The sequence below is a fragment of the Rhinatrema bivittatum genome, chromosome 2 (genome assembly GCF_901001135.1).
Source record: "Rhinatrema bivittatum chromosome 2, aRhiBiv1.1, whole genome shotgun sequence".
NCBI classification, from domain to species: Eukaryota; Metazoa; Chordata; class Amphibia; order Gymnophiona; family Rhinatrematidae; genus Rhinatrema; species Rhinatrema bivittatum.
Genome location: NC_042616.1, coordinates 388,589,223 through 388,614,106, shown reverse-complemented (window position 1 = coordinate 388,614,106; position 24,884 = coordinate 388,589,223). Strand labels below are relative to the sequence as shown.

At 42.5% G+C, this 24,884-nt stretch overlaps 1 protein-coding gene across 2 annotated transcripts in view; it reads left to right on the top strand.

Annotated features, from left to right (window-relative positions):
* Positions 1-24,884, top strand: part of C2H5orf49 (chromosome 2 C5orf49 homolog) — a 52,305-nt gene that overhangs the window by 13,685 nt on the left and 13,736 nt on the right. Inside the window, exons 1-2 of one of the 2 annotated variants that reach the window (XM_029590016.1) lie at positions 2,308-2,525; positions 11,998-12,114. In XM_029590016.1, coding sequence (XP_029445876.1) covers positions 2,379-2,525; positions 11,998-12,114 — 264 coding nt within the window. In that variant the 5' untranslated portion in view covers positions 2,308-2,378. Of the gene's footprint in view, positions 1-2,307; positions 2,526-11,997; positions 12,115-24,884 lie in introns of those variants that run through there. The other variant, XM_029590015.1, reaches the window with a different exon arrangement.

Genomic DNA, 24,884 nt, shown 5'->3' with positions numbered 1-24,884 from the left:
GATGTATTCCACACATTAAGAAAGTTGGAAAGAATGCAAAACGATTACCGGCATGGTTAAAAGGGGAGGTGAAAGAAGCTATTTTAGCCAAAAGATCTTCATTCAAAAATTGGAAGAAGGATCCAACAGAAGAAAATAGGATAATGCATAAACGTTGGCAAGTTAAATGTAAGACATTGATAAGACAGGCTAAGAGAGAATTTGAAAAGAAGTTGGCCGTAGAGGCAAAAACTCACAATAAAAACTTTTAAAAATATATCCAAAGCAGAAAGCCTGTGAGGGAGTCAGTTGGACCGTTAGATGATCGAGAGGTTAAAGGGGCACTTAGAGAAGATAAGGCCATCACGGAAAGATTAAATGATTGCTTTGGTGTTTACTGAAGAGGATGTTGGGGAGGTACCCATACTGGAGAAGATTTTCATGGGAAATGATTCAGATGGACTGAACCAAATCACGGTGAACCTAGAAGATGTGGTAGACCTGATTGACAAACTGGAAAGTAGTAAAACACCTGGACCAGATGGTATACACCCCAGAGTTCTGAAGGAACTAAAAAATGAAATTTCAGATCTTTTAGTAAAAATGTGTAACCTATCATTAAAATCATCCACTGTACCTGAAGACTGGAGGATAGCTAATGTAACCCATATATTTAAAAAGGGCTCCAGGGGCGATCCAGGAAACTAAAGACCAGTTAGCATGACTTCAGTGCCAGGAAAAAAGTGGAAAGTGTTCTAAACATCAAAATCACAGAACATATAGAAAGACATGGTATAATGGGTCGAGGTCAGCATGGCTTTAGCCAAGGCAAGTCTCGCCTCACAAATCTGCTTCACTTTTTTGAAGGAGTTAATAAACATGTGGATAAAGGTGAACCAGTAGATGTAGTGTACTTGGATTTTCAGAAGGCGTTTGACAAAGTTCCTCATGAGAGGCTTCTAGGAAAAGTAAAAAGTCATGGGATAGGTGGTGATGTCTTTTCGTGGATTACAAACTGGCTAAAAGACAGGAAACAGAGAGTAGGATTAAATGGACAATTTTCTCAGTGGAAGGGAGTGGGCAGTGGAGTGCCTCAGGGATCTGTATTAAGACCCTTACTTTTCAATATATTTATAAATGATCTGGAAAGAAATACGATGAGTGAGGTAATCAAATTTGCAAATGACACAAAATTGTTCAGAGTAGTTAAATCACAAGCAGATTGTGATAAATTGCAGGAAGACCTTGTGAGACTGGAAAATTGGGCATCAGAATGGCAGATGAAATTTAATGTGGATAAGTGCAAGGTGATGCGTACAGGGAAAAATAACCCATGCTATAATTACACAATGTTGGGTTCCATATTAGGTGCTACCACCCAAGAAAGAGATCTAGGCGTCATAGTGGATAATATATTGAAATTGTCGGCTCAGTGTGCTGCAGCAGTCAAAAAAGCAAACAGAATGTTGGGAATTATTAGAAAAGGAATGGTGAATAAAACGAAAAATGTCATAATGCCTCTGTATCGCTCCATGGTGAGACCGCACCTTGAATACTGTGTACAGTTCTGGTCGCCAGATCTCAAAAAAGATATAATTGCGATGGAGAAGGTACAGAGAAGGGCGACCAAAATGATAAGGGGAATGGAACAGCTCCCCTATGAGGAAAGACTAAAGAGGTTAGGACTTTTCAGCTTGGAGAAGAGACGGCTGAGGGGGGATATGATAGAGGTGTTTAAAATCATGAGAGGTCTAGAATGGGTAGATGTGAATCAGTTATTTACTCTTTCGGATAATAGAAAGACTAGGGGTTACTCCATGAAGTTAGCATGTCGCACATTTAAAACTAATCGGAGAAAGTTCTTTTTCACTCAATGCACAATTAAACTCTGGAATTTGTTGCCAGAGGATGTGGTTAGTGCAGTTAATATAGCTGTGTTTAAAAAAGGCTTGAATAAGTTCTTGGAGGAGAAGTCCATTACCTGCTATTAATTAAGTTGACTTAGAAAATAGCCACTGCTGTTACAACGACGGTAACATGGAATAGACTTAGTTTTTTGGTGCTTGCCAGGTTCTTGTTGCCTGGATTGGCCATTGTTGGAAACAGGATGCTGGGCTTGATGGAACCTTGGTCTGACCCTTGGTCTGACCCAGTATGGCATGTTCTTATGTTCTTACCCCCTGGTAGGCATCTGCAACCCGAGAGCAAGAGCTAGGTATGACACATGTGTTGTCCTTAGCAACAGTGGGACCCTGCCAATCGTGTCACAGAGTCCACATTCCGTCTAGTATCTTAGCAACCACAGGATGTCCCAGGCAAGGGCCGACGGCAGGAAATAAAAAGGGAATCGGTGGGGAGGTAAAGAGTAGAAGGGTGGGCAACTTTACACCGTTGTGAGGATGCTGCCAGAAGATGAGGAAGAAACTGCACTCAGGCTCTGGAAGAAGCCCAAGGAACCGCCTGTCGCTGCCCAGTCTGCCTTCTCAAATATCCCACCCAGAAGAGAGGGACCCAAGGAACAGAGCTATTTCTATCAGGAGTGCGAGGTATAGTAATGGGGCAAAGAGGGGGTTCCTGAGTGTACCCTGCCTCATGACTCCTCCTTTCCTGGGGCAATCCCTAAAGAGTGATAGTTTGTTTTTACCTGTCCTGGTAATTTGTTTTCCTGAGCAGAGGACAGGGGGCCTTGGAGCATAAAAGTGTTGAAATGAAGCAGAGCTGCTAAGAGTCATCTCAGCTGTAAACCTCACCAGTCACTCAGTTCCACAAAAATTACCCCATTCTGGAGCTCCTGGGTTCATTATCGAGCAGGAACCCACAGTGACTGAATCCTCAGTCACTCTTATTCTGGCAAGGCTTCCCTTTGCCCCACATGTGAAGAAGAGCTTTTGAGTCAGTCAGCAGCATTTTGATTTACAAAGCTGTCAGAGCAGAAGTAATGGGATTAGTCCTGCCCAATCAGGGACTCAAATGCACCAGCCGGTGAGAAGGGTTTGGGGGAGGGGGAGCTAGCATAAGAGGTCACACGCTGGTAGCATGAGCAGGAATAACTGGGCAGACTGGATGAGCTGCTTGGTCTTTTACTGTCATCTGCTGTTGCTGTGACTGAATCTTATATGGCACACATGGGTAGATCTAGAATTTAAAAAAGGGAGGGGGCTGCATATGATATAGTGTATCATCCCCTACTTCTTTAACCTTCCCTTCTGCTCCTTCTCTCCTTTCCTCCTCGTCTCCTCCCTCCCCCCAAATGCTGCTGACAAGTTCTTCTCCATCTCCTCCCTACAGATTCCCCTATACCTACTCCTTCCATTTTCTCTCTATCTCCCAGCAGATTCTTTTCAGTGTTCCTTAAATTAATTTCCTTCTCCTCATTTTCTCTTCCCCAGCTAACAGATTTAGGTATTTGCTATGGCTGCCCCTAGACACAGCTGGTGTGTCCTTCCTCCCTGCACAGGACAGGAGAGATGGACCTGGATTAGGGAGCAGAGAAGCTTTTCTTTCCTCCATTAGCTTTAGCCTCACCCCCTCCCTACCTGATTTCTGTATGCTGGGAAAGGAGGAGTTGAAGAAGAAAGCAGAGGGCAATTCTTTGCTGAGTGAAATTCAGTACAATTGGGAGGTAGTGGATCTTAAGAACATAAGAAATTGCCATGCTGGGTCAGACCAAGGGTCCATCGAGCCCGGCATCCTGTTTCCAACAGAGGCCAAACCAGGCCACAAGAACCTGGCAATTATCCAAACACTAAGAAGATCCCATGCTACTGATGCAATTAATAGCAGTGGCTATTCCCTAAGTAAACTTGATTAATAGCCGTAAATGGACTTCTCCTCCAAGAACTTATCCAAACCTTTTTTGAACCCAGCTACACTAACTGCACTAACTACATCCTCTGGCAACAAATTCCAGAGTTTAATTGTGCGTTGAGTGAAAAATAAGTTTCTCCGATTAGTTTTAAAATGTGCCCCATGCTAACTTCATGGAATGCCCCCTAGTCCTTCTATTATCTGAAAGTGTAATACTAAATTACGGATTCACATCTACTCGTTCAAGACCTCTCATGATCTTAAATACCATATCCCCCCTAAGCCGTCTCTTCTCCAAGCTGAACAGCCCTAACCTCTTCAGCCTTTCCTCATAGGGAAGCTGTTCCATCCCCTTTATCATTTTCTGTACTTCTCTGTATCTTCTCCATAGCAATTATATCTTTTTTGAGATGTGGTGACCAGAATTGTACACAGTATTCCAGGTGCGGTCTCACCATGGAGCGATACAGAGGCATTATGACATTTTCCGTTCTATTAACCATTCTAATAATTCCTCACATTCAGTATGCTTTTTTGACTGCTGCAGCACACTGAACCGACAATTTCAAAATATTATCCACTATGATGCCTAGATCTTTTTCCTGGGTGGTAGCTCCTGGATGGTAGCTTTTCAGCCATCTCCAGATTTTTACCGTAGAAAAAGGCATAAATGGCCCATCCAGTTTACCCAGCAAGAATTTTTAGGATTACAATAACTGCTCCATACATGTTACCTTCCCGCCTTCCATGTAGGGTTATAACTACAGGTTACCACATTGTTTCATTACCATCCTAGGGATTCTGTGTGTTTATTCCATGCCTTTTGGAATTCTGATACCATTTTTATTTCTACCATCGCCACTGGGGCAGCATTCCAGGTATTCACCACCTTTTCCAGAAAAAAATATTTTCTGACATGAGTGCTCAGTCTTCCCTCTTGGAGTTTCATATCATGCCCTTGAGTTCTAGAATTTCCTTCCCATTGAAAAAAGTTTGCTTCTTGTTCATTATTAATAATACCTTTCAGATATTTAAATGTCTGTATAATATTCCCTTATCTCTCCTTTTCTCTATGGTAAACATTTTTAGATCCTCAAGTATCATCTCATATGGTTTCTGATGTAGGCCCCACATCATTTTGGTTGCCTCTTTCTGGACCACCTCTAGCCTTTCTCTCTCCTTTCTGAGATACAGTCTCCAGAATTGAACACAGTACTCTAGGTGAGGCCTCACTAGAGGCATGATCACTTCCTTTGCCTCTCTTGGTCATGCATTTCTTTATTCATCCCAGTATTTTCCAGGCTCTAGCCACCGCCTTGCCAGTATTTCTATACCTTGAGATCATCAACACTATCACCCCAGGGTTTTTGATTGTACACATTAGCTTCTCTCCCACCATCTCATATTGCTCCTTTGGATATCTACATACTTACTTTTATTTAGATTTCACATTTTTGCATTGAATCTTAATTGCCAAGCATATAATCACTCCTCAGGTTTTCATAGATCACTTCTCATTTTGTCTACTCCCTCAGATGTGTCTACTTTGTTACAGATTTTAGTGTCATCCACAAAAAGGCAGACTTTTCCCTTATATCCCTTCTGCAATTTCTCTTACAAAATATACTGAATAGAACTGGCCGCAGACCTAATCCTTAAGGTACTTCAGTTAATCACCACTCTCTCCTCAGAATGATTTCCATTTACTGCCACCCTCTGTCATCTATCACTCAACCAGTTTTTAAGCCTGTTTTCCACCTTGGGAAGACTGCTTAGTTTACTCTTGAGCTATGTAGGACTGTATCAAAAGCTTTTCTGAAATCCAAGTAAACCATATCCATTGCATGTCCTTGATATAATTCCTTTGTCACCCAAAAAAATATATCAGGTTTGTTTGACACACTTGGCCTCTAGTAAAGTCTTGCTCCCTTGAATCCTGCAACCCAATGGATTGTAGATAGTTCACTATCCTTTCTTTCAGGAGAATATCCATTAATTTTCCCACTACTGAGGTAAAACTAACTGGCCTATAGTTTCCAACCTCACTTACCACTTTTATGACAAGGAACTGCATCTGCCCTTCTCTCTAGTCCCGTGAAACCACTCCTATCACCAATGATCTATTGACCAGGTCTTTAAGTGGACCCACTAGGACCGCTCTGAGCTACTTTAACATTCTAAGATGCATCCCATCCGGCCCCATGACTGTTCACTTTCACTTTTGTTATTTCCTTGCAAATACTCTCTTCCATCTGTTTTCTTGCCAACCATCAGCAGTCCTTGTCCAAGGTCATCTTCAACGATTATTGAACAGAAGTATTTGTTTATCATTTCTGCTTTGTCCTTAGCTCTCTCCACACATGGATCCTTGTCACCTTTTATGGTTCAAGTATTTTTATTGAATCACAATAGAAACAGTGACATGTTGGACACAGTGATATTTGTATCACTGTGTCCAACATGTCATTGTTTGTTTTGTATACACCATAGCTAAGAGAAGACTATTTCTAGTACATATATAGGAAGTCCATCATCTCCTTGTCACTTTTTAATCTTACTATTCTGCCTGTGGTCTTCTTCCTTTCTCTGACATACCTGAAAAATGTCTTGTCATCTTGCTTTATTTCTTTACCTATCGTTTCTTCCTCTTGCACTTTTGTCATCCAGATTTCTTGCTTTGTCTCATTCGACTTTTCTAGTTATTCTTCCTGGTGATGGTCTTTTTTGAGAACCTTAGTACTTTTTGAATTTATATATCTCCCAGATTTGTATGCTGCCTAAATCCACAGCTCAAAGTAGCATACAAGATAAGAACAGCCCTAAAAATAATATACAAAATATACAACATAGATGCAAATCTTTTTGTCTTCATTTTTGCAGCCATATCAGTTTCCTGTTCCTCTTTTTTAAAATTTATTTTTCTGACATAAAGATTTGTTGCCATTATTATGGCTCCTTTTAGTTTGGTCCACTGTTCTTCCACTTCATTTACTTCCTCCCTCCCCACCAGCACATCCTTCAGCTAATTGCCCATATTGCCAAAGTCAGTATTTTTTAAATTCACGATGTTGAGCTTTGTATGATTTCTCTCTACCTTGGCTATTATATCAAACTATTCTGACGAATCCTGGTGGGAACCTACCTGGACATTTGAGATACTTCCTCCATTTGTAAGTACCAGGTCCAGTACTGTTCCTTCCCTTTTGGGTTCCTTTACCATTTGTCTGAGCAGAACTCCTTGAAAGGCATCCACAATTTCTCTCTACTTTTCTCTGATTTGGCAAATACGATACTCCAATCCACATCCAGCAAGTTGTAATAACTATGACAGGGCTATAACAAGAGCCAAAAAAAAAATAATGCTCTGTTTGTATTGTATAAGCCCCAAATCCACCCAATAAACTATTTAAACTAATAAATGGACTGCTACAAAACCCACTTACACAGAATCATACTTCTCAATTCAAACTGACCTCAAATGAATTTGTCTCCTTTTTTGAGAACAAAATGAAGGATCTCCATCATCTCCACTAAAACATCCCCAACATGGAGACAAAAATAACCTCTAATCTGCCAAGTACACTAGAGGTTTGGGACTCATTTACCCCAATTACAAAAAGGCTCTGGCTGCCTTATCTCCAATAACCTGTACCCTTAATCCTTGCCCATCCAAGTTAGTAAAGCTAGCAAGTGGGAGCCTTGCAATCTGGCATCCAAAATTGGAAACTCCTCTCTCTCTCTCTCAGAAGGGCTGCTCCATGCAAATCTAAAAAAAAACTGTGATAAGGCCATTACTTAAAAAGGCCACCCTGAATCCAAACAAACCTGAAAACTACTGCCCTGTGTCTAACATCCCATTTCTGGGAAATTATTAGAATAAACAGAATAAATCGTCTAAATAACTGGTTTGCAGAAAGATACTGGCCAGCCTGTTCCAATCCAGATTCAGACAAGGTCATGGAGCAGAAACAGTCATTGCTATCCTATTAGATGACCTTCTTAGATGCCACGATAGAAGCCAGGCAGCAGGTTGAGTGCTCTTGGACTTCTCAGCAGCTTTTGGCACCCTAGATCACAATATCATGTTAACACAATTAGCAGAAGTCGGTCTAAGGGGCAAGGTGCTAACATGGTTCAACTTCTTTCTTTTTGACAGACAACAATTTGGGCTTTTTCCTGACACTTGATCAGCACCCTGGATCTTGAATTGTGGGTTCCTCCAGGGTCCTATACTATCAACAGTATGTTGCAACATGTACCTCTTAGACCACTAACACAGCTTATTTATTTATTTATTTGATCAGAATCTTTGATATAAAAGCCATTTCTACTCTGATGACATCCAGCTCATACCAACAATGGATCAGAATCAATCAACAGCTATAAATAAGCCAAGTACATGTCTCATAGGCCTCCAGAAATGGAGTAAAAAAAACAAATTCCATCTAAATCCCAGAGATTCTCTGGATATAAAATATGCACAGATAAGATCTGTATCTGAAAATCCTATTTGGAAGGCATTTAATAAAATCCCTCATGAGACAGTCCTGAGAAAATTAAAAAGTCATGGGATAGGAGGCAATGACCTATTGCATATTGCAAACAGGTTAAAAGATAGGAAACCGAGATTAGGACATAGTTCTGTACTCACCTATTTAGATTTGGTGATAAAGCCCAAGTGGCGAAAAATATTAAGCCTAAACAGCATATTTTACAGCTAAAAACTCCACTGGGGAATAGTTGCAATTCCACTGAAAGTATAACTAACTTTTTTAATGAATATTATTTAAAGTTGAACACAACTCATTCTGCTTCAGAAAGTAATTTGCAACAATTTTTTGCTGACCTAACTACCTCAGCTGCTACCATCCCAGGTACAATTGTTTGAGAGACCTGTTTTCTATTATGGATATTTCTTTAGCTATGCATAACCTTCAGCTTGTGGAGGCCTCTGGACTGGATGGTCTAGGCACTCCAGTGTTTTATCTTTCTCCATTAAGAAAACTGACCATTTATTCCCTTTGAAAAGGAAACTGATTATGAGACCGCTGAACCCTCCTCCATTTGCGACCAAATTTCCAATGTCATTTACTTAATATGTGTAGATTTCAGACTGTGCAGGTGTAAAGTCAGTCTCAACATTTCTGCATCTTTACTTTTGGTCTTATGAGCAGTATACACAATTATATCCCCTCTTAGAACAGCCTGTCCAGCCTCTCAAGAAACTTAAGGGTACATTTCAGGTGACCTATTAAAGCTAGCATATTCCTGCCATTTTGCTTTTAAATAAGCATAAAATTTGGCATCTTGATACAGGGAAGGATGGAGGCGACATTGAAATGCTGAAGAGTGCTGTATATTCAATTACAAAAGAACAGAAACAGGAGCATGATCTCATATTGTAAATGTGCCAATATTTACTTGACAAATCTTTGAAAACAGAGAGTCAGAAATCAGTAAGCAGTCAATTCGTGAATAACTATTATGTACCTTGAAAAAGAGTGTGAAATCATACTCTGTCAGATGAAAGATATGCCATTCAGCAATCATTTGTAGCTATTTATTAAGAAACTGGATACCTTCATTTGTCTTAGGAGATCTGCCAATTCTAATCAACTTGGTGTCTCTATGTGGATCCATTATTGAGTTAAAGTCTCCTCCTAAGATCAGTTTGCAATTAAAAAAATGACTCAGTTCAGCAACTAAGGCCTGGATTTATCAAAATGCAGTAAATATTGCATGCGATAGGAAAAGGGGTGTGTTTTATGGTAATAGCCTGTTTAGCTTTGCATAGGTATTATCACAGACTGTGATAACTTTTTCACACTGTGTAGTAAGTTCCACAATTGTTGCAATTCCTATCTACAACCACAGGGCGGGGGGTGGGGGGGAAGAGAGAGAGAGACTAGCTATCAGGCCCTTATAGTACGTAGGCATTTATACCTCTACATGAGGCCCACCTGGTACCTTGAGATGAGGTTTAGGTAGTAGTGTAGGGGTTAGGAGCCACTTTGACGTTCAGAGTGAGATGTACAAACAGAACAGTGCTCGCTTGTGAAGATTTAATGTCCTTCAGAGTGAGGAAACTCACCCAAAGATGAGATTTGTACAATGTTCTCTCAACCTAGCTTGATGGATTCTCTACCTGGGTAACATCAAGCTAGGTTGAGAGAACATTGCACAAATCTCATCTTTGTGAGAGTTTCCTCACTCTGAAGGACCTCAAATCTTCACAAGAGAGCACTGTTCTGTTCATACATCTCATTCTGAATGTCAAATTGGTCCCTAACCCGTACACTACTACCTAAACCTCACCTCGAGGTACTAGGTAGGCCTCATATAGAGGTATAAATGCCTACATACTATAAGGGCCTTATAGTTAGTCTCTGTCTCTCTCCCTCCCCTCCCCCTCCCTCCCCTTAAAAAAGTGAAAGCACTATTTGCGAAAACATCGCAAAGTACAATGAAAAAGGTGTAGTTATTTCCTATGTTAAAACTGTGCGATATGGCTTTGCAAATTGTAAAGCCAGCCCACTTGGCCAGAAATCCCAGACTCCTCTCCCCTTTTCCAAATTTGCATTGCACCATGCGTTAAAGGTGTTTTTTGCATGTGAAAACACCATAAAGCACTTTGATAAATGACCCCCTAAATTTGTAAAAAAAACCAAGTATGTTGCTATACATTTGGGGCATACGTGTTACAAAATAAATTTCGGATGATAAAAGCTACCACATCGGGCAGAATATGGGCATGGTGTGGGCAGGGAATGGGTGTTCTGGGGTGGGCCCAAGAAATCTGCACAAAAGTACTTCACACCTGAGCAAGCGCCCAGGTCCAGTGCCGTGCAACTTTAATTACCCTTTTATTCCCTCATCCCTTGATGTTTGCTGAGCCCAATCAGAGAGCACTTTTGGAGTTCCCATATAATGATTGGACCCAGTGGGTGAGAGAATGTCTAGGATGGAGAGACATGTTGGAAAGTTATTTCTAATTGATGTAAACTTTTTGTCCCTAGCACTTATGACCAATGGCAAAGAAGTCTGACCTTAAAGTGCTGCATTGCTTAAATAAATATTATCAATGCAAAATACCCCCTCTGCCTGCACCAATAAGACCTGTTTCCAGTTGCCGCAAATGTTGAAGTGATGCTTTTCAAAGCTTCTGTAGCTCTGATAAAAATGGATTTGCTTGTTTCAAAATGTCAAGCTGTTTTAAAATTCAGTCACAGGAAAAAAAATAAGCGTTTTTGCTACATCTAATAAAAAATTAAACAAAAGTGACAGTATAATTAAGGCTGCAAATCACTATTGTATGGTTTCCAGTAACACCAGCAAGCTGTCAGCAGGACCCCTCTCTGACATTTCCAGTAGAGTCACATTTTCTCACAGTTGCCCCTGCAAAATTCCTCATATTTTAAAGTTCAGTGCTTTCATTTTAACAAAACCTGTTAGCTTGATGGATGTGTCAATAGTTAGAGTCAAGATGGTAAGAAGCAGTCTGTGAGGAGAGAGGATCAGGCTGCACTGATACAGACACAGAGCATGTATATGAGAGGAGGAACAGCATCGGAGAAAGATCAGGTATTTCATGATTGCCTAATTAGGTTGTAGAGACATCTTTGGATTTTTGCTACCGTGTCATATTATTTCATTCTCTGTATGGCAGATTATGTCATCAGCAGGTCTCGACAGAATTAGGAAGAAACTTGTACCTACTGAGCATTGTGAAATATTTCAAAATTGCAACACCATGCTGTAATCTTAGGCCTCTTCTAATTAAACAAGATTGGAAAGGAGTGCTCAACAGTTCCCAAAGGTGTTTTGTTTTTTTTAACCTCCACCACTTACTAACCAGGGACAAAATGCACTCACCATGTACTTTGACAATGGTTCTCATAAGATGCTACTCACTAGTTCCAATATTGGTTTTAAAAGATATCTTAACTGAAGCAGTAACATTACATTTGCATCAAAAAGTACTTGTAAACAATAATATAATTAGGAACCGCAATACAGTAAACAATATCCACAAATCAAATGTGTTAGAAAAGCATCTAATCAAGAAGAAGGAATGTATTTGCAATGAAAATAAACATGACACATCAAAGAAGGGCAGCAGACAATTGTATTCTTCCTTTCAGATTTATAGTTGGTACCACTGGTGAAAACAATAAAGTAACAGTGTTTTTTTTTTTTATTATTATTTTGAAGGCAGGACATGTTTCTACATATGACTCAATTTTTAAAAGACCAGCTGGCTATGATCAGAAAATCCACCGGGATGACAGAGAACATACAAAACATCAAGGTCTTGACATTCACGGCCAGGTACAGAATAGACTCTGCAACATTAACTTTTGCTGTTAGAATTCTTTTCTCTTCTCAAACCAGTTCAGATATTACAGGATGTGCAGCTGAGAAACAGCTTTAGGAAGAGCTAATGCATGGTATGAATGGAAGCTGAAACAAGACATACATGGAATAATTAGGTTACTTTCCATCTCAGACAGTAAGTAATGTTCAGTAATGCCACAAAGTTGAAAAAGCCAGTACAGTAGGGATCTTCCTATTGCTTGCAATTGTATTTACAGAATTTCATGATCCTCTTTGTGTTGCATTAGCGTGTGCAGCTTCTGGAGGGAAGAAACAGCCTGCTGAGGAAGAGGAATTAGACCTAAGACAATGTGTTGCAGCACAGGAGACTTGTCTTCTGCTGCTAATATGCAGGCCCATACAGTAAACTGTGCAGGAGAGCCGGCACTCTAAGGCGAGTGCCCACTCTCCCAACGCGCGCCCAGGCACCTCTCCTGGGCTCACATACATGCTCAGGATCCTCCTCTCACTCAAACACACATCCTCTTACTCATACTAACCCTTATTCACAGGTGCTCCCTCTCTAACACACACACACATCATCTCGCTGACAAAGGCTCCTTCTGTCTCTCACTCACACATATACCCTCACTCACAAATTATTCAGACTCCCCTCCCCCCTCACAAACACACATAGGCTCCTTCTTTCACTCAAACACACATACTCACTACCTCAATCTCCCTCTCTCTCTCATACACACACCCTTTCACTCCCTCACACAAGGTCCCCCTCTCTCTCTCTCTCACACATAACATGACACCTCACTTCTCACAAGTGCCCTCTAGCTCTCACTCTAGCCCTCACTCTGGCACACTTTCAGGCATACACACACACTACATTAATTCTGTCTCTCACTTGCAAACAAATCCACGGTGTCTCCCATGGCTCTCCTGGACTTCCTTCCTCTATTTCTTCGGACATGGGCAGTACAGGCTCCGCTCATGGCTCTCCAGGGTCTCCCTCCTTTGTTTCTTCGGACATGAGTGGGATGGGCTCTACCCACTGCTCTTCTGGGCCTTGCTCCTCTGTTTCTTTGGCTGCAAGCAGAATGGGCTCCACCAATGGCTCTCCCAGGCCTCTCTCCTCTGCTTCTTTGGCTGCAAGTGGGATGGGATCCATTCACAACTTTCCTGGGCCTCTCTCTTCTGCTTCTCCAGCCATGGGTGGGATTGGCTCTGCCCGTGGCCTCACTGCTTGGGCCTTTCTTCCCATTTCTTTGGCTGTGAGTGGGTGGGGCTCTGCTCATGGCCTCACTGCCTTGGGCCTTTCTCCTGCTTCTTCGGCCTCAATCCTACTAGGCCTTTCTTCCCTGTATCTTCAGTCACCAGACCAGGAGCTTGTGCTGGTGATTTGTAGTGCCCCCTAAGGTTTGGTGTTCTAGGTGACTGCCTAGTTTGCCTTATGGACACACTAGCCCTGGATAAAAGGGCTAAAGGAGGACATGGCCATAGCAGAGAATTAAATACATTATTTGCTTCTGTCTTTATGGAGGATGATGTAATGCAGATACCCATGTGAGAAGTGATATTTAAAGGTGATGATTTAGAAGAACTGAAACAAATCTCTGTGAACCTGGAAGATGTAATGGGACAAACTGACAAAATAAATAGTAGGAAATCACCTAGTATGTGAGCAAAAGCTGTGGAATGGGGTGGGACACTGGGCCATAGTCCTACCAATTTTTTGCCCCACATAGCATTAGCAATTAGAACAGCAACAGGGTCAGTGGTTGGTTTGCCTCCCCACAACCAAAAAGATATTCTTCTTCTGTCCCTAGGTGTGTGTGAGGGAGTGTGTTTGAGTGAGAAAAGGAACCTATGCGTGTGTGTGAGAGAGGGAGTGTGTATATGTGAGAATGAGAGACCGTATCTGTGGGAGAGCCTGTGTGTCTGGAGAGAATATGTGCATGTATGGTGTGTGAGAGAGAGAGAAGATAAAGTTTGTGCACAACCCTCCCCTCCCCACCTCACCAGTTAATTGACAACAATCTCAGGGCATCTGGAAATCAAAGTTCCCAGGTATGGAGAGTTGGTGGATTTATATCCTTGCTAGTTCTAATCATTGGGTGTTATTTGATGTGTCTGTTGTTATGCAATATTATTTTGGTGTTTGGAATATTTTTTTAAATATGAGTTTTTAATTATTGGATGCTATATTATTATATTGGTTTTACTACTATTAATTTATATTTCTTGATTTTCTTGTTTTATATTTTATGAAGAATGTCATTGTTTCTGTTTTTCCATTGTTGCGCTACATACAGAATTTAGCTTGTTCCAGTTTCTAGTTCAGTTTTCGTCTGATTTGTATTTTTACTTTAGGGTCTCTTTATTCTGTATTTGGTGAGGGTCTGACTGTGTTCTGCATTTGTGACTAAGGTGAGCTATTTTGCTAGTGTGTAGTTTCTGTGTAGGGATCGATAGCAGCCCGATTTGTTTGGTTTTCCTAATAGGAAGTTCCAGGAGTTCACTCTCTCTGAAGAACACAGAGGATGTCTTTTCCACAGCAAGACAAAGAGAAGAGTGTGGAAAAGTACTTTTTCTCTCAACTTATGATACTTTTAATTGAGCATTGAGACCTGCAGATTGTGAGCCTCAGGTCTCAGAGAAGATATGTATATGATGTTCATTGATCTGCTTTGCAGTAGGGAGAATCTCATTAGTGGCAAATCTCATTAAGGAAAAAGGCTGTTTGATGCTCCCCTGCCACTTCTGATCTGCTCTCCACTTCCAGGAGTTACTTGAGTGGACCAGTGAAGAGAGAGTTGTTTCCTCTGAAGAAATGCTATCCTACTTACACTTAGTCTTGGTAACATCAGGGCTCCTCACCTCACCAACATGACTGCAGTAGCTGAAAGGTCCAATTGGAAATCCAGTGAAAACTAGGCTTGGGTTTTTGAGTAGCGCCAGAGCTCATTGCCAGTATCCCAGCCTCCATCTCAGAAAATCTGCTTGTTGGAGGAAGCCTGAAGTTTTATGGAAGTTGTTGGCTCCTCTTGCCTTCAGATAATTGAATTATTTGAGTATTAGGGCACTATTGGTTCAGGTTGCAGAAGATGCCACCAAATTAACCTCCAAGGAGTTGAGTGCATTCCCTCTCTCATCAGGAAATTCTAAAGAAGGACATCTCCCTTTTATAGATTAGAGCAGTCAAGCTTTTACCAGTGCAGAAAAAAAGCAGAGATTTTAGTACATATATTTCCTGGTGCCCAAGAAAACTGGGGAATACTGTTCCTACCTACACTTAAAGGCCTTGAATAAGATTCTAGTGAAACTTCAAGATGATTTTTCTGGGCCACTTCATTGCCCTCCTAAACAAGGGAGACTGGCTATGCTCTGAAACTAATGGATGCAATCACCTCCTGTGTCTTGGGTGAATCTCAGACTTTTAGTAGGAATTTACTTGGTGCTCTGCCTTCAGTTATACAGCTCCTTCTATCTGGAATATGCTGTCTTTTAATTTGAAGTCAGAGCTTAATTATCCAACATTCTAGAAAGGAATCAAAGCTTGGCTTTATATGCAAGCTTTTGGCCCTTCGACTGTCTTTCACCTTTTTGCTTTTACTGTTATTGATGTTTTAAGTTATTGCTGTGTTATTGTTTAATTCAGAGTTTCCCAATCCTGTCCTGGGGACCCCACAGTCAGTCGGGTTTTCAGGATATCCACATTGAATATGCATGAGATAAATTTGCATACCATGGAGACTGAGTATGTGCAAATTTATCTCATGTATATTCATTGTGGATAACCTGAAAACCCGACTGGCTGTGGGGTCCCCAGGACAGGTTTGGGAAGCCCTGGTTTAATTATTATACTTTGTTATAGTATGTTCTATTTTTATTGATGTATGATAGTATGTTTTTAATGTAATTATATATACTATATGTTTTTGTTTGTACAACACTTTGATATTATGTTGAAAATCGATTCATCAAATCAATAAATTAACAGGCATGTTGACCTGAGATCCAAGATAATGAGTATTTTGCAGAGTTAGCAGAAATCAGCTTCGGACATGTTGAGGATGTTGGGTTAGGTAGCCTCATTAGTTCAGTCACACTTCCATATGAGGCAAGCCAAAGAGGCCCTAAAATTCTCAGTAGGATCAAACAAATCAAAAGCTAAATAAGCACAGGTCAGCTCAGAGACTCCCTATCTTGGTGGTTTACCCATTCCAATCTGACCAGAGAATTATCCTTCCAAGTTCCCCACATTATACTGTTCTGATAACTGATGCATCTGCCTTAAATTATGGAAACTCACACACACAAGCTTCACCCACTGGGTCCCTGGTCAGATCAGGAAAAACTTCATCGTATCAATTTCATAGAAAAGGCATTTTGTAAGTGTTATGTTTTTGGTAAGGATGTGAATCCTGGGCCGAGATGCGAGGTGTCTCCGCCTACAGGGAGGAGCCCTGTGAGCCTCACCGTCGGTAGGCGTGGTCTCAGTGACGTAGGATGCAGCTATATGATAGAGACTTTATTATGAAGGAAGGAAAAGCAGAGCCCGCAGAGCGGGAGATGCAAATAAGTACAGTTCTGAGCCATGGGGTATACCCAGGGTGATACCACTGATGTGAAGATCCGGTAGTGGCCCGCAGAGCGGGGTACACCAGGAAGTCCCTTCAGACAAGTAGAGGTTACCTCAGAAGTGCAGATCTGGTAGTGGCCTGCAAGCGGGGTATGCCAAGGATGACTGTACTGAAGAAGATGATGATGATGAGAAGTCTGAGGTGCAGGAACCCGGAAGTGGATCTTGTAGCTGGGCAGCACAGGGTATTTCTACTGAAGAGAATGGTAGTGGCCCGAGGCACTGGGTACACCGTAGGGAAGCTTCAGTAAAGCTGATATCGTTGAAGTCTGTGGTAAGGTACTCACAAGTGGTAGTTCCAGGAAAGTGTCCCAAGAAGTGGGTCAGGTAGTAGTCCAAGGCAGGAAGGCCCTCCGAGAAGCAGATAGCTAAGAATGCGGAAGGGCCCCGAGGAACGGGTACCCAGAGCGTCCACACGCCAAGAGAGGAATCTAGAACTGGAAGTCCAAGAATGAAGCGGATTCAGCAACGAGGGAACTCCTTGCTAACTCGTTGAAGCAAAGGGCTGGTCAGCTTAAGTACAGCAGCAAGTTGACATCATCGGGAGGGGACGCCCTCAAGGTTCCCTCCATGACGTGTACAAAGGAGGCCATTGCACGCGCCTTAGGTGATTCCGGAGACAAAATGTCTGTCGGCAGCACCCATGCCATTCCAGGGATGCCGGGGAGGTCGGCGTTCATTGGCGGAGGCCGCCATTCTTCCTAGGATTGACGGTGCAGGGAAAAAGGAGGTGAGCATGAGAGGTCGCAGCCGTCTGCGACCGACAGGCGTAACAGTAAGGGTATCACGTCTCTTTATAGGTCTTGCTCTATCACAGTCCACTGTAATTCATTTATTCCTGGGTTTCTGACTCCTCTGTGGGAGTGCCGATGGATATTCTGGATGCTGCACTGTTGAGGAAATTGGATATCTATGTGTTACAGGTCTTATTCTACCGGAGCCCTCTGTAAAGCATTTACTACAAAGTTTCAGAATCCTCTGTGCATGGAATACTGCAAACTGCAAAGTAAGCAGCCCTGGATTAAACATTCAGCAAGATAAACACATGCGTAGCGCCCTAAGGGAAGGGGGGCACCACAGAGAGCTAAAAATTTGCATTTGGTTGCCCCCTAGTTATAAGTAAATGATTTGCTTATATTGCATACTGCTATTCAGTGTTAAATAAATAACATTTTTAAAAAATTTATATTTAATATAGATGTCGGAATGGCCTCAAGAAAACTGAATTTTTAATCTATGTCACCTTCAGCACTTATTGAAGCTTAATGTCTTGTCAGTTAAGCAATGGAAGGGCCGAGGGGGGCACCACTGTTGAGCTGTGTTTAGGGCATCAGTTGACTTTAATCTAGCCCTGAAGGTAGGAAAGGGTTTTTGAGACCTAGACAAATCCTCTTTCAGAGCAATCAGCATCTTTTTCTTCTGTCCACACATTTAAGTCCATTTATTGTTTGAATACTGACTCACAATATGATAGCAAGTTTTATTAGTGTATCCTCCAGGGTCTCTTTGAGGGGTAGAATTTAAATTTCACCCCCATAGGGCTTATTAATTGTTATGACTGTCACTGCCCGACATCTCCACTCCGCCCTCCTTACCTCTCTGGCGACTCCTCCCGCGGTTGACGGACATTTGGCTGCTGCAGCGTCTGCCTGCCGTCCTCTCCAGCGGCCCTGGTCCGGCTTGGACGCTCTCTCCCGCCATGCTGTCCAGCTGCCTTAGGGTGCGCGCGCCACGCGGCCCTGCTTAAAATACTTTCTTTGGTGCGAACCTCAGGGGCATCCCCCTGTGATGATGTCACGCATCCCAGATACAAAAGGCCTACACTACTGCTAGCTAATCAAGTTAGCATCAGGTATTCATATTGGTGAGCTCCTTACGGATGGGATTCGCCTCTCCAATAATGGAGAGGCAGAGTAGATGGGTACCATCTACTCTGCCTCTCCATTATTGGACTTACTCTATTTGGGGTACCCGCTCCTCGGGGACCTCTCTCTTCTCTTTCAGGTCGCTGTCTGGAACCGGTACTCGCTCCTCGAGGGCCCATGTTCCTGGACTCGCAGCCTGGACTTCACTTCTGCCTGGAAGATAAGAACATAAGAAGAACATAAGAAAATGCCATACTGGGTCAGACCAAGGGTCCATCAAGCCCAGCATCCTGTTTCCAACAGTGGCCAATCCAGGCCATAAGAACCTGGCAAGTACCCAAAAACTAAGTCTATTCCATGTTACCATTGCTAATGGCAGTGGCTATTCTCTAAGTGAACTTAATAGCAGGTAATGGACTTCTCCTCCAAGAACTTATCAAATCCTTTGTTAAACACAGCTATACTAACTGCACTAACCACATCCTCTGGCAACAAATTCCAGAGTTTAATTTTGCATTGAGTAAAAAAGAACTTTCTCCGATTAGTTTTAAATGTGTCCCATGCTAACTTCATGGAGTGCCCCCTAGTCTTTCTATTATCCGAAAGAGTGATACCGCTGCCTACACCATCAGTAAGTTACTATCTACTTCTCTCTCAGAGCTGTTCCCTGAAACCAGGTACTCGCTCCTTGAGGGCCTGCCTCTACTCCAGCTCCTGTGATTCCTACCGAGAGAAACCGCTGTCTGAGTACTCAACCAACAAGGCTCTATTCCAGAACCCTGCATATACTTCATTGTACTCACTATCTCAGTTTCTCTTCATAACAGCACAACCATTGTGGGATCGCTGTTCCAGAGCCCTGAGGGACTACAAGCCCAGCCGGGCTTCATCTCTGCTCACTACTGCCACCTCTGGTGGCTCCTCAATACTGTTAATAAAAGATCTGTGTTGAGTGTCCTAAAGCTGAGCCTGACCTGTGGCCCTCATGGGATTTTCCCCATGGGCGTGGTCAGCAGCCACAGTGTCCAAGGGTCCACCCAAAACCTTACAAACAATAACAGATTGCTAACTCCATGGATCTGGCACAGCTCAATGCCCTACTGGCCATTCCGGGCCTGGCCCTGCGCATTTCTGAACAGCAAGATGCATTGGAGAAACTCACTTCAGCGTTTCATCAACTGCACACACAGAAGACCCAAGGTGCTAATTCCAGCAATGAAGGTCAGTTACATGAAGTAACTTTAAAGACTGCTGTACTGCTGGCTGCTCCAGTTCATTTCTCAGATTCAGAAGACCAGGGGCTTTTTAAACCAGTACTGCATGCATTTTTGCATTACAGCCTTCTCAGTTCCCCACAGCTTTTTCCAAGACTACTTACATTCTATCTTATCTTGATGGAAGGGCCTTGTCTTGGGCCTCTACACTGTGGGAATGCAAGGATCCTATTTTGCAGGACATAGATGGATTTTTGGACTTATTTAAATCCATTTTCAATGATCCTGCTTGAGTGACAGTTGCCGGTTCTGCTCTGGTAGACCTGAAGCAAGGCAACCAATCACTGGCTGATTTTGCAATAGAGTTTAAGACTCTTGCTACAGAACTCTGCTGAGACCCCAAATGCCTGAAGACCCTCTTCTTCAGAGGCCTGGATACTTGCTTGAAAGACGAGCTGGCCGCTCGTGAAACACATGATTTGCTGGATGAACTAGTGGCTTTGGCTACTAGGATCGATCACCGGCTTCATGATAAGGTGAAAGAGCTCCGGCCTAATAGAGGACTTGGTCAGGAGGCGGTTAGTGCTAAACCTGCACCTCGGATGGTTCCAGTAATTCCTGCTGCCAGTGGAGATGAACCGATGCAACTTGGTCGTGGACATTTGACTTCCAAAAAGAAAAGACTTCAGAAGAGGCATGGTCTATGCATGTACTGTGGACAGACTGGTCATGATGTCCCAACATGCCCAATTCATCCGGGGAAACGGACAGGCCTAAGTCCTGCAGGAGGACTGTTCTTAAGCCTTACAACGCCCACTCCTCCGCTCTCTCTCCCAGTCTCCTTGATCTGTGGACCGTCTAAGGTTCAAACTCTTGCCCTGGTTTGATTCAGGAGCAGGAGGCAACTTTATTCTTCAACGCCTAGTGGAACATCTGAGGATTCCCCTCGTCACCTTGACGGTTCCACTACTCCTATCCTCCATCCATGGAGAGCCCTTACCGGGTGACGTCACGTCACCCGGTAAGTGCCAAACTGTACCGGTAATTCTCTGCACCGGAACTCTCCATATTGAGTCAATTCCCTTCTTTGTGTTAGAGAAGGCCATGCACCCTATCGTCCTGGGGTTACCCTGGTTGCAGTCGCACCAACCCCAATTTGACTGGGCATCCTTGGACTCTCCCGCTGCGGCGCAGGTTGTCATGGGAAGTACCACATTCCAGTGGAAACACTGAGAGGAGAGGATCACCTTGCTGGTGGCTGAAAGCAATCAGTAAGTTTTTGCTTGGGACATTGACATTGACTTTTTTAAAAGTATTGGGGCAAAGTTAACTATTTGGGAATATTATTTAGTGTGTTTGTGTGTTTGTGCCTTTAATAGTCAGGCAGTGAATAAACAAGTTAGACTGTTTGCATTTTTAAATAGTCAGTCAATAAGGTAGCAGTAGGTAGGCAGTGAATACACAAGTTAGACTGTTTGTATTTTTAGTCAGTCAATAAGGCAGCAGTAGGTTGGCAGTGAATAAACAAGTTAGACTGTTTGTATTTTTAGTCAGTCAATAAGGTAGCAGTAGGTAGTGTGTTTATTTTTTAAAAGTCTGCCTGACTATTAAAGTGTCCTCCAGACTTTTAAAGAGCTAAGTGTTTTATTTAATAATAACTGAGTGCACTGTATTGAAAAACAAAAAAACCCCCCACAAAAACAAAAAAAAAACCCCACAAAAAAGTAGCCAGAAGCTAGAAATAAGCTAGGAGCAGTATATACCAAAGTAAAAAAGTTGAATAGTTCAGCTCAGTTACTCACCTTGGAAAGGTGTTGAGGTAGTGTGATTAGGTTTGAATAGGGAACAACATTTGTTAATCAAGGGAGCTGTGAGTCACTCAGGCTGACTAACTAAAGTTAGACTGTTTGTAATTCCCAACCCTCCCACCCACCCCAAGCTCATCCCTTAATTTATAGGCAGGTGCCACTTGCACAAAAAAAAAACCAAAACCCATCAACAAAAACTTTATTGAGAATTCGATCAGACCCCAGTAGGCCACTACCAGACATATAGTGAATTCACTAATACATTTAAAGGAACTTAGACACATTCCTACTCCCATAGCAACCTAAAACTTAACTAGGAACTGATCAAAATTGAGATGAAGGCAGCAGTCCAGCAGCAAGAGGGGGGCTTCCCAGTCTTTTGCATCGAGTGTCACATGTATGATTTTTTACCCACCGGTGAGAAGCTGTACATGTGCATGCGATGCAAAGAGCTCCTGGCTCTCAGAGAACGAGTCCGATCTCTGGAGGCTAGAGTGGCAGACCTGGAGGAGCTGAGGGAGACAGAGAGGTATATAGATGAGACCTTCAGGGACATAGTAGTCCAGTCTCAACTTCAGACTGGCAGCCCTGGTGCTGCCTTGGAGGAAGAAGGTCTCATAATGGGAGAGCACCAACCAGGTGTAGCAGGAAAGGATCCTGTAGCAAGGACCTGCTCTCTAGATGATGCATTGTCCTTTCGCACTGAGGATATCTCCCCAAGGCCTACTGCCCAGGAGGGAAGGGTTAGGTCGGCCGTCATAGTTGGTGATTTGATTATTAGGAATGTAGATAGCTGGGTGGCGGGTGGGCGTGAGGATCGCCTGGTAACATGCCTACCTGGTGCGAAGGTGGCGGACCTCACGCGTCATCTAGATAGGATTTTAGACAGTGCTGGGGAGGAGCCGGCTGTCGTGGTACACGTGGGCACCAACGACATAGGAAAATGTGGGAGGGAGGTTCTGGAAGCCAAATTTAGGCTCTTAGGTAGAAAGCTTAAATCCAGAACCTCCAGGGTAGCATTCTCTGAAATGCTCCCTGTTCCACGCGCAGGTCACCAGAGGCAGGCAGAGCTCCGGAGTCTCAATGCATGGATGAGACGATGGTGCAAGGAAGAGGGATTCAGTTTTGTTAGGAACTGGGGAACCTTTTGGGGAAGGGGGAGTCTCTTCCGAAGGGATGGGCTCCACCTTAACCAGGGTGGAACCAGACTGCTGGCGCTAACCTTTAAAAAGGAGATAGAGCAGCTTTTAAACTAGAACAAAGGGGAAAGCCGACAGTCGCTCAGCAGCGCATGGTTCGGAGAGATGTATCTTTAAAGGATACTAATGATGCATTAGAATTAGGGCATCCCGACAGTGAGGTTCCAATAATTAGAAAAGTAGTCCAAGTGTCTGTAACTAAAAACTCACCTGAGCTAAAAAATTCTAACTTATCCCTATCAATTAAAAAGCAGAATAAAAATACAAACAAAAAACAAACTTTGAAATGTTTGTATGCTAATGCCAGAAGTCTAAGAAGTAAGATGGGAGAATTAGAATGTATAGCAGTAAATGATGACATAGACTTAATTGGCATCTCAGAGACATGGTGGAAAGAGGATAACCAATGGGACAGTGCTATACCGGGGTACAAATTATATCGCAATGACAGAGAGGAGCAGTCGGGAGGAGGTATGGCGCTTTATGTCCGGGATGGCATAGAGTCCAACAGGATAAACATCCTGCATGAGACTAAATACAAAATTGAATCTTTATGGGTAGAAATCCCTTGTGTATCAGGGAAGACTACAGTGATAGTGGTATACTACCGTCCACCTGGTCAAGATGGTGAGATGTTAGTGAAATGCTAAGAGAAATTAGGGAAGCTAACCAAATTGGTAGTGCAGTAATAATGGGAGACTTCAATTACCCCAATATAGACTGGGTAAATGTATCATCGGGTCACGCTAGAGAGATAACGTTCCTGGATGGAATAAATGATAGCTTTATGGAGCAATTGGTTCAGGAACCGACGAGAGAGGGAGCAATTTTAGATCTAATTCTCAGTGGAACACAGGACTTGGTGAGAGAGGTAACGGTGGTGGGGCCGCTTGGCAATAGTGATCATAATATGATCAAATTTGATTTAATGACTGGAAAAGGAACAGTGTGCAAATCCAAGGCTCTCGTGCTAAACTTTCAAAAGGGAAACTTTGATAAAATGAGAAAAATTGTTAGAAAAAAACTGAAAGGAGCAGCTACAAAAGTAAAAAATGTCCAAGAGGCGTGGTCATTGTTAAAAAATACAATTCTAGAAGCACAGTCCAGATGTATTCCACACATTAAGAAAGGTGGAAAGAAGGCAAAACGATTACTGGCATGGTTAAAAGGGGAGGTGAAAGAAGCTATTTTAGCCAAAAGATCTTCATTCAAAATTGGAAGAAGGATCCAACAGAAGAAAATAGGATAAAGCATAAACATTGGCAAGTTAAATGTAAGACATTGATAAGACAGGCTAAGAGAGAATTTGAAAAGAAGTTAGGCTGTAGAGGCAAAAACTCACAGTAAAAACTTTTTAAAATATATCCGAAGCAGAAAGCCTGTGAGGGAGTCAGTTGGACCGTTAGATGATCGAGGGGTTAAAGGGGCACTTAGAGATGATAAGGCCATTGTGGAAAGATTAAATGATTTCTTTGCTTCGGTGTTTACTGAAGAGGATGTTGGGGAGGTACCCGTAATGGAGAAGGTTTTCATGGGTAATGATTCAGATGGACTGAATCAAATCACGGTGAACCTAGAAGATGTGGTAGGCCTGATTGACAAACTGAAGAGTAGTAAATCACCTGGACCGGATGGTATACACCCCAGAGTTCTGAAGGAACTAAAAAATGAAATTTCAGACCTATTAGTAAAAATTTGTAACTTATCATTAAAATCATCCATTGTACCTGAAGACTGGAGGATAGCAAATGTAACCCCAATATTTAAAAAGGGCTCCAGGGGCGATCCGGGAAACTACAGACCGGTTAGCCTGACTTCAGTGCCAGGAAAAATAGTGGAAAGTGTTCTAAACATCAAAATCACAGAACATATAGAAAGACATGGTTTAATGGAACAAAGTCAGCATGGCTTTACCCAGGGCAAGTCTTGCCTCACAAATCTGCTTCACTTTTTTGAAGGAGTTAATAAACATGTGGATAAAGGTGAACCGGTAGATATAGTATACTTGGATTTTCAGAAGGCTTTTGACAAAGTTCCTCATGAGA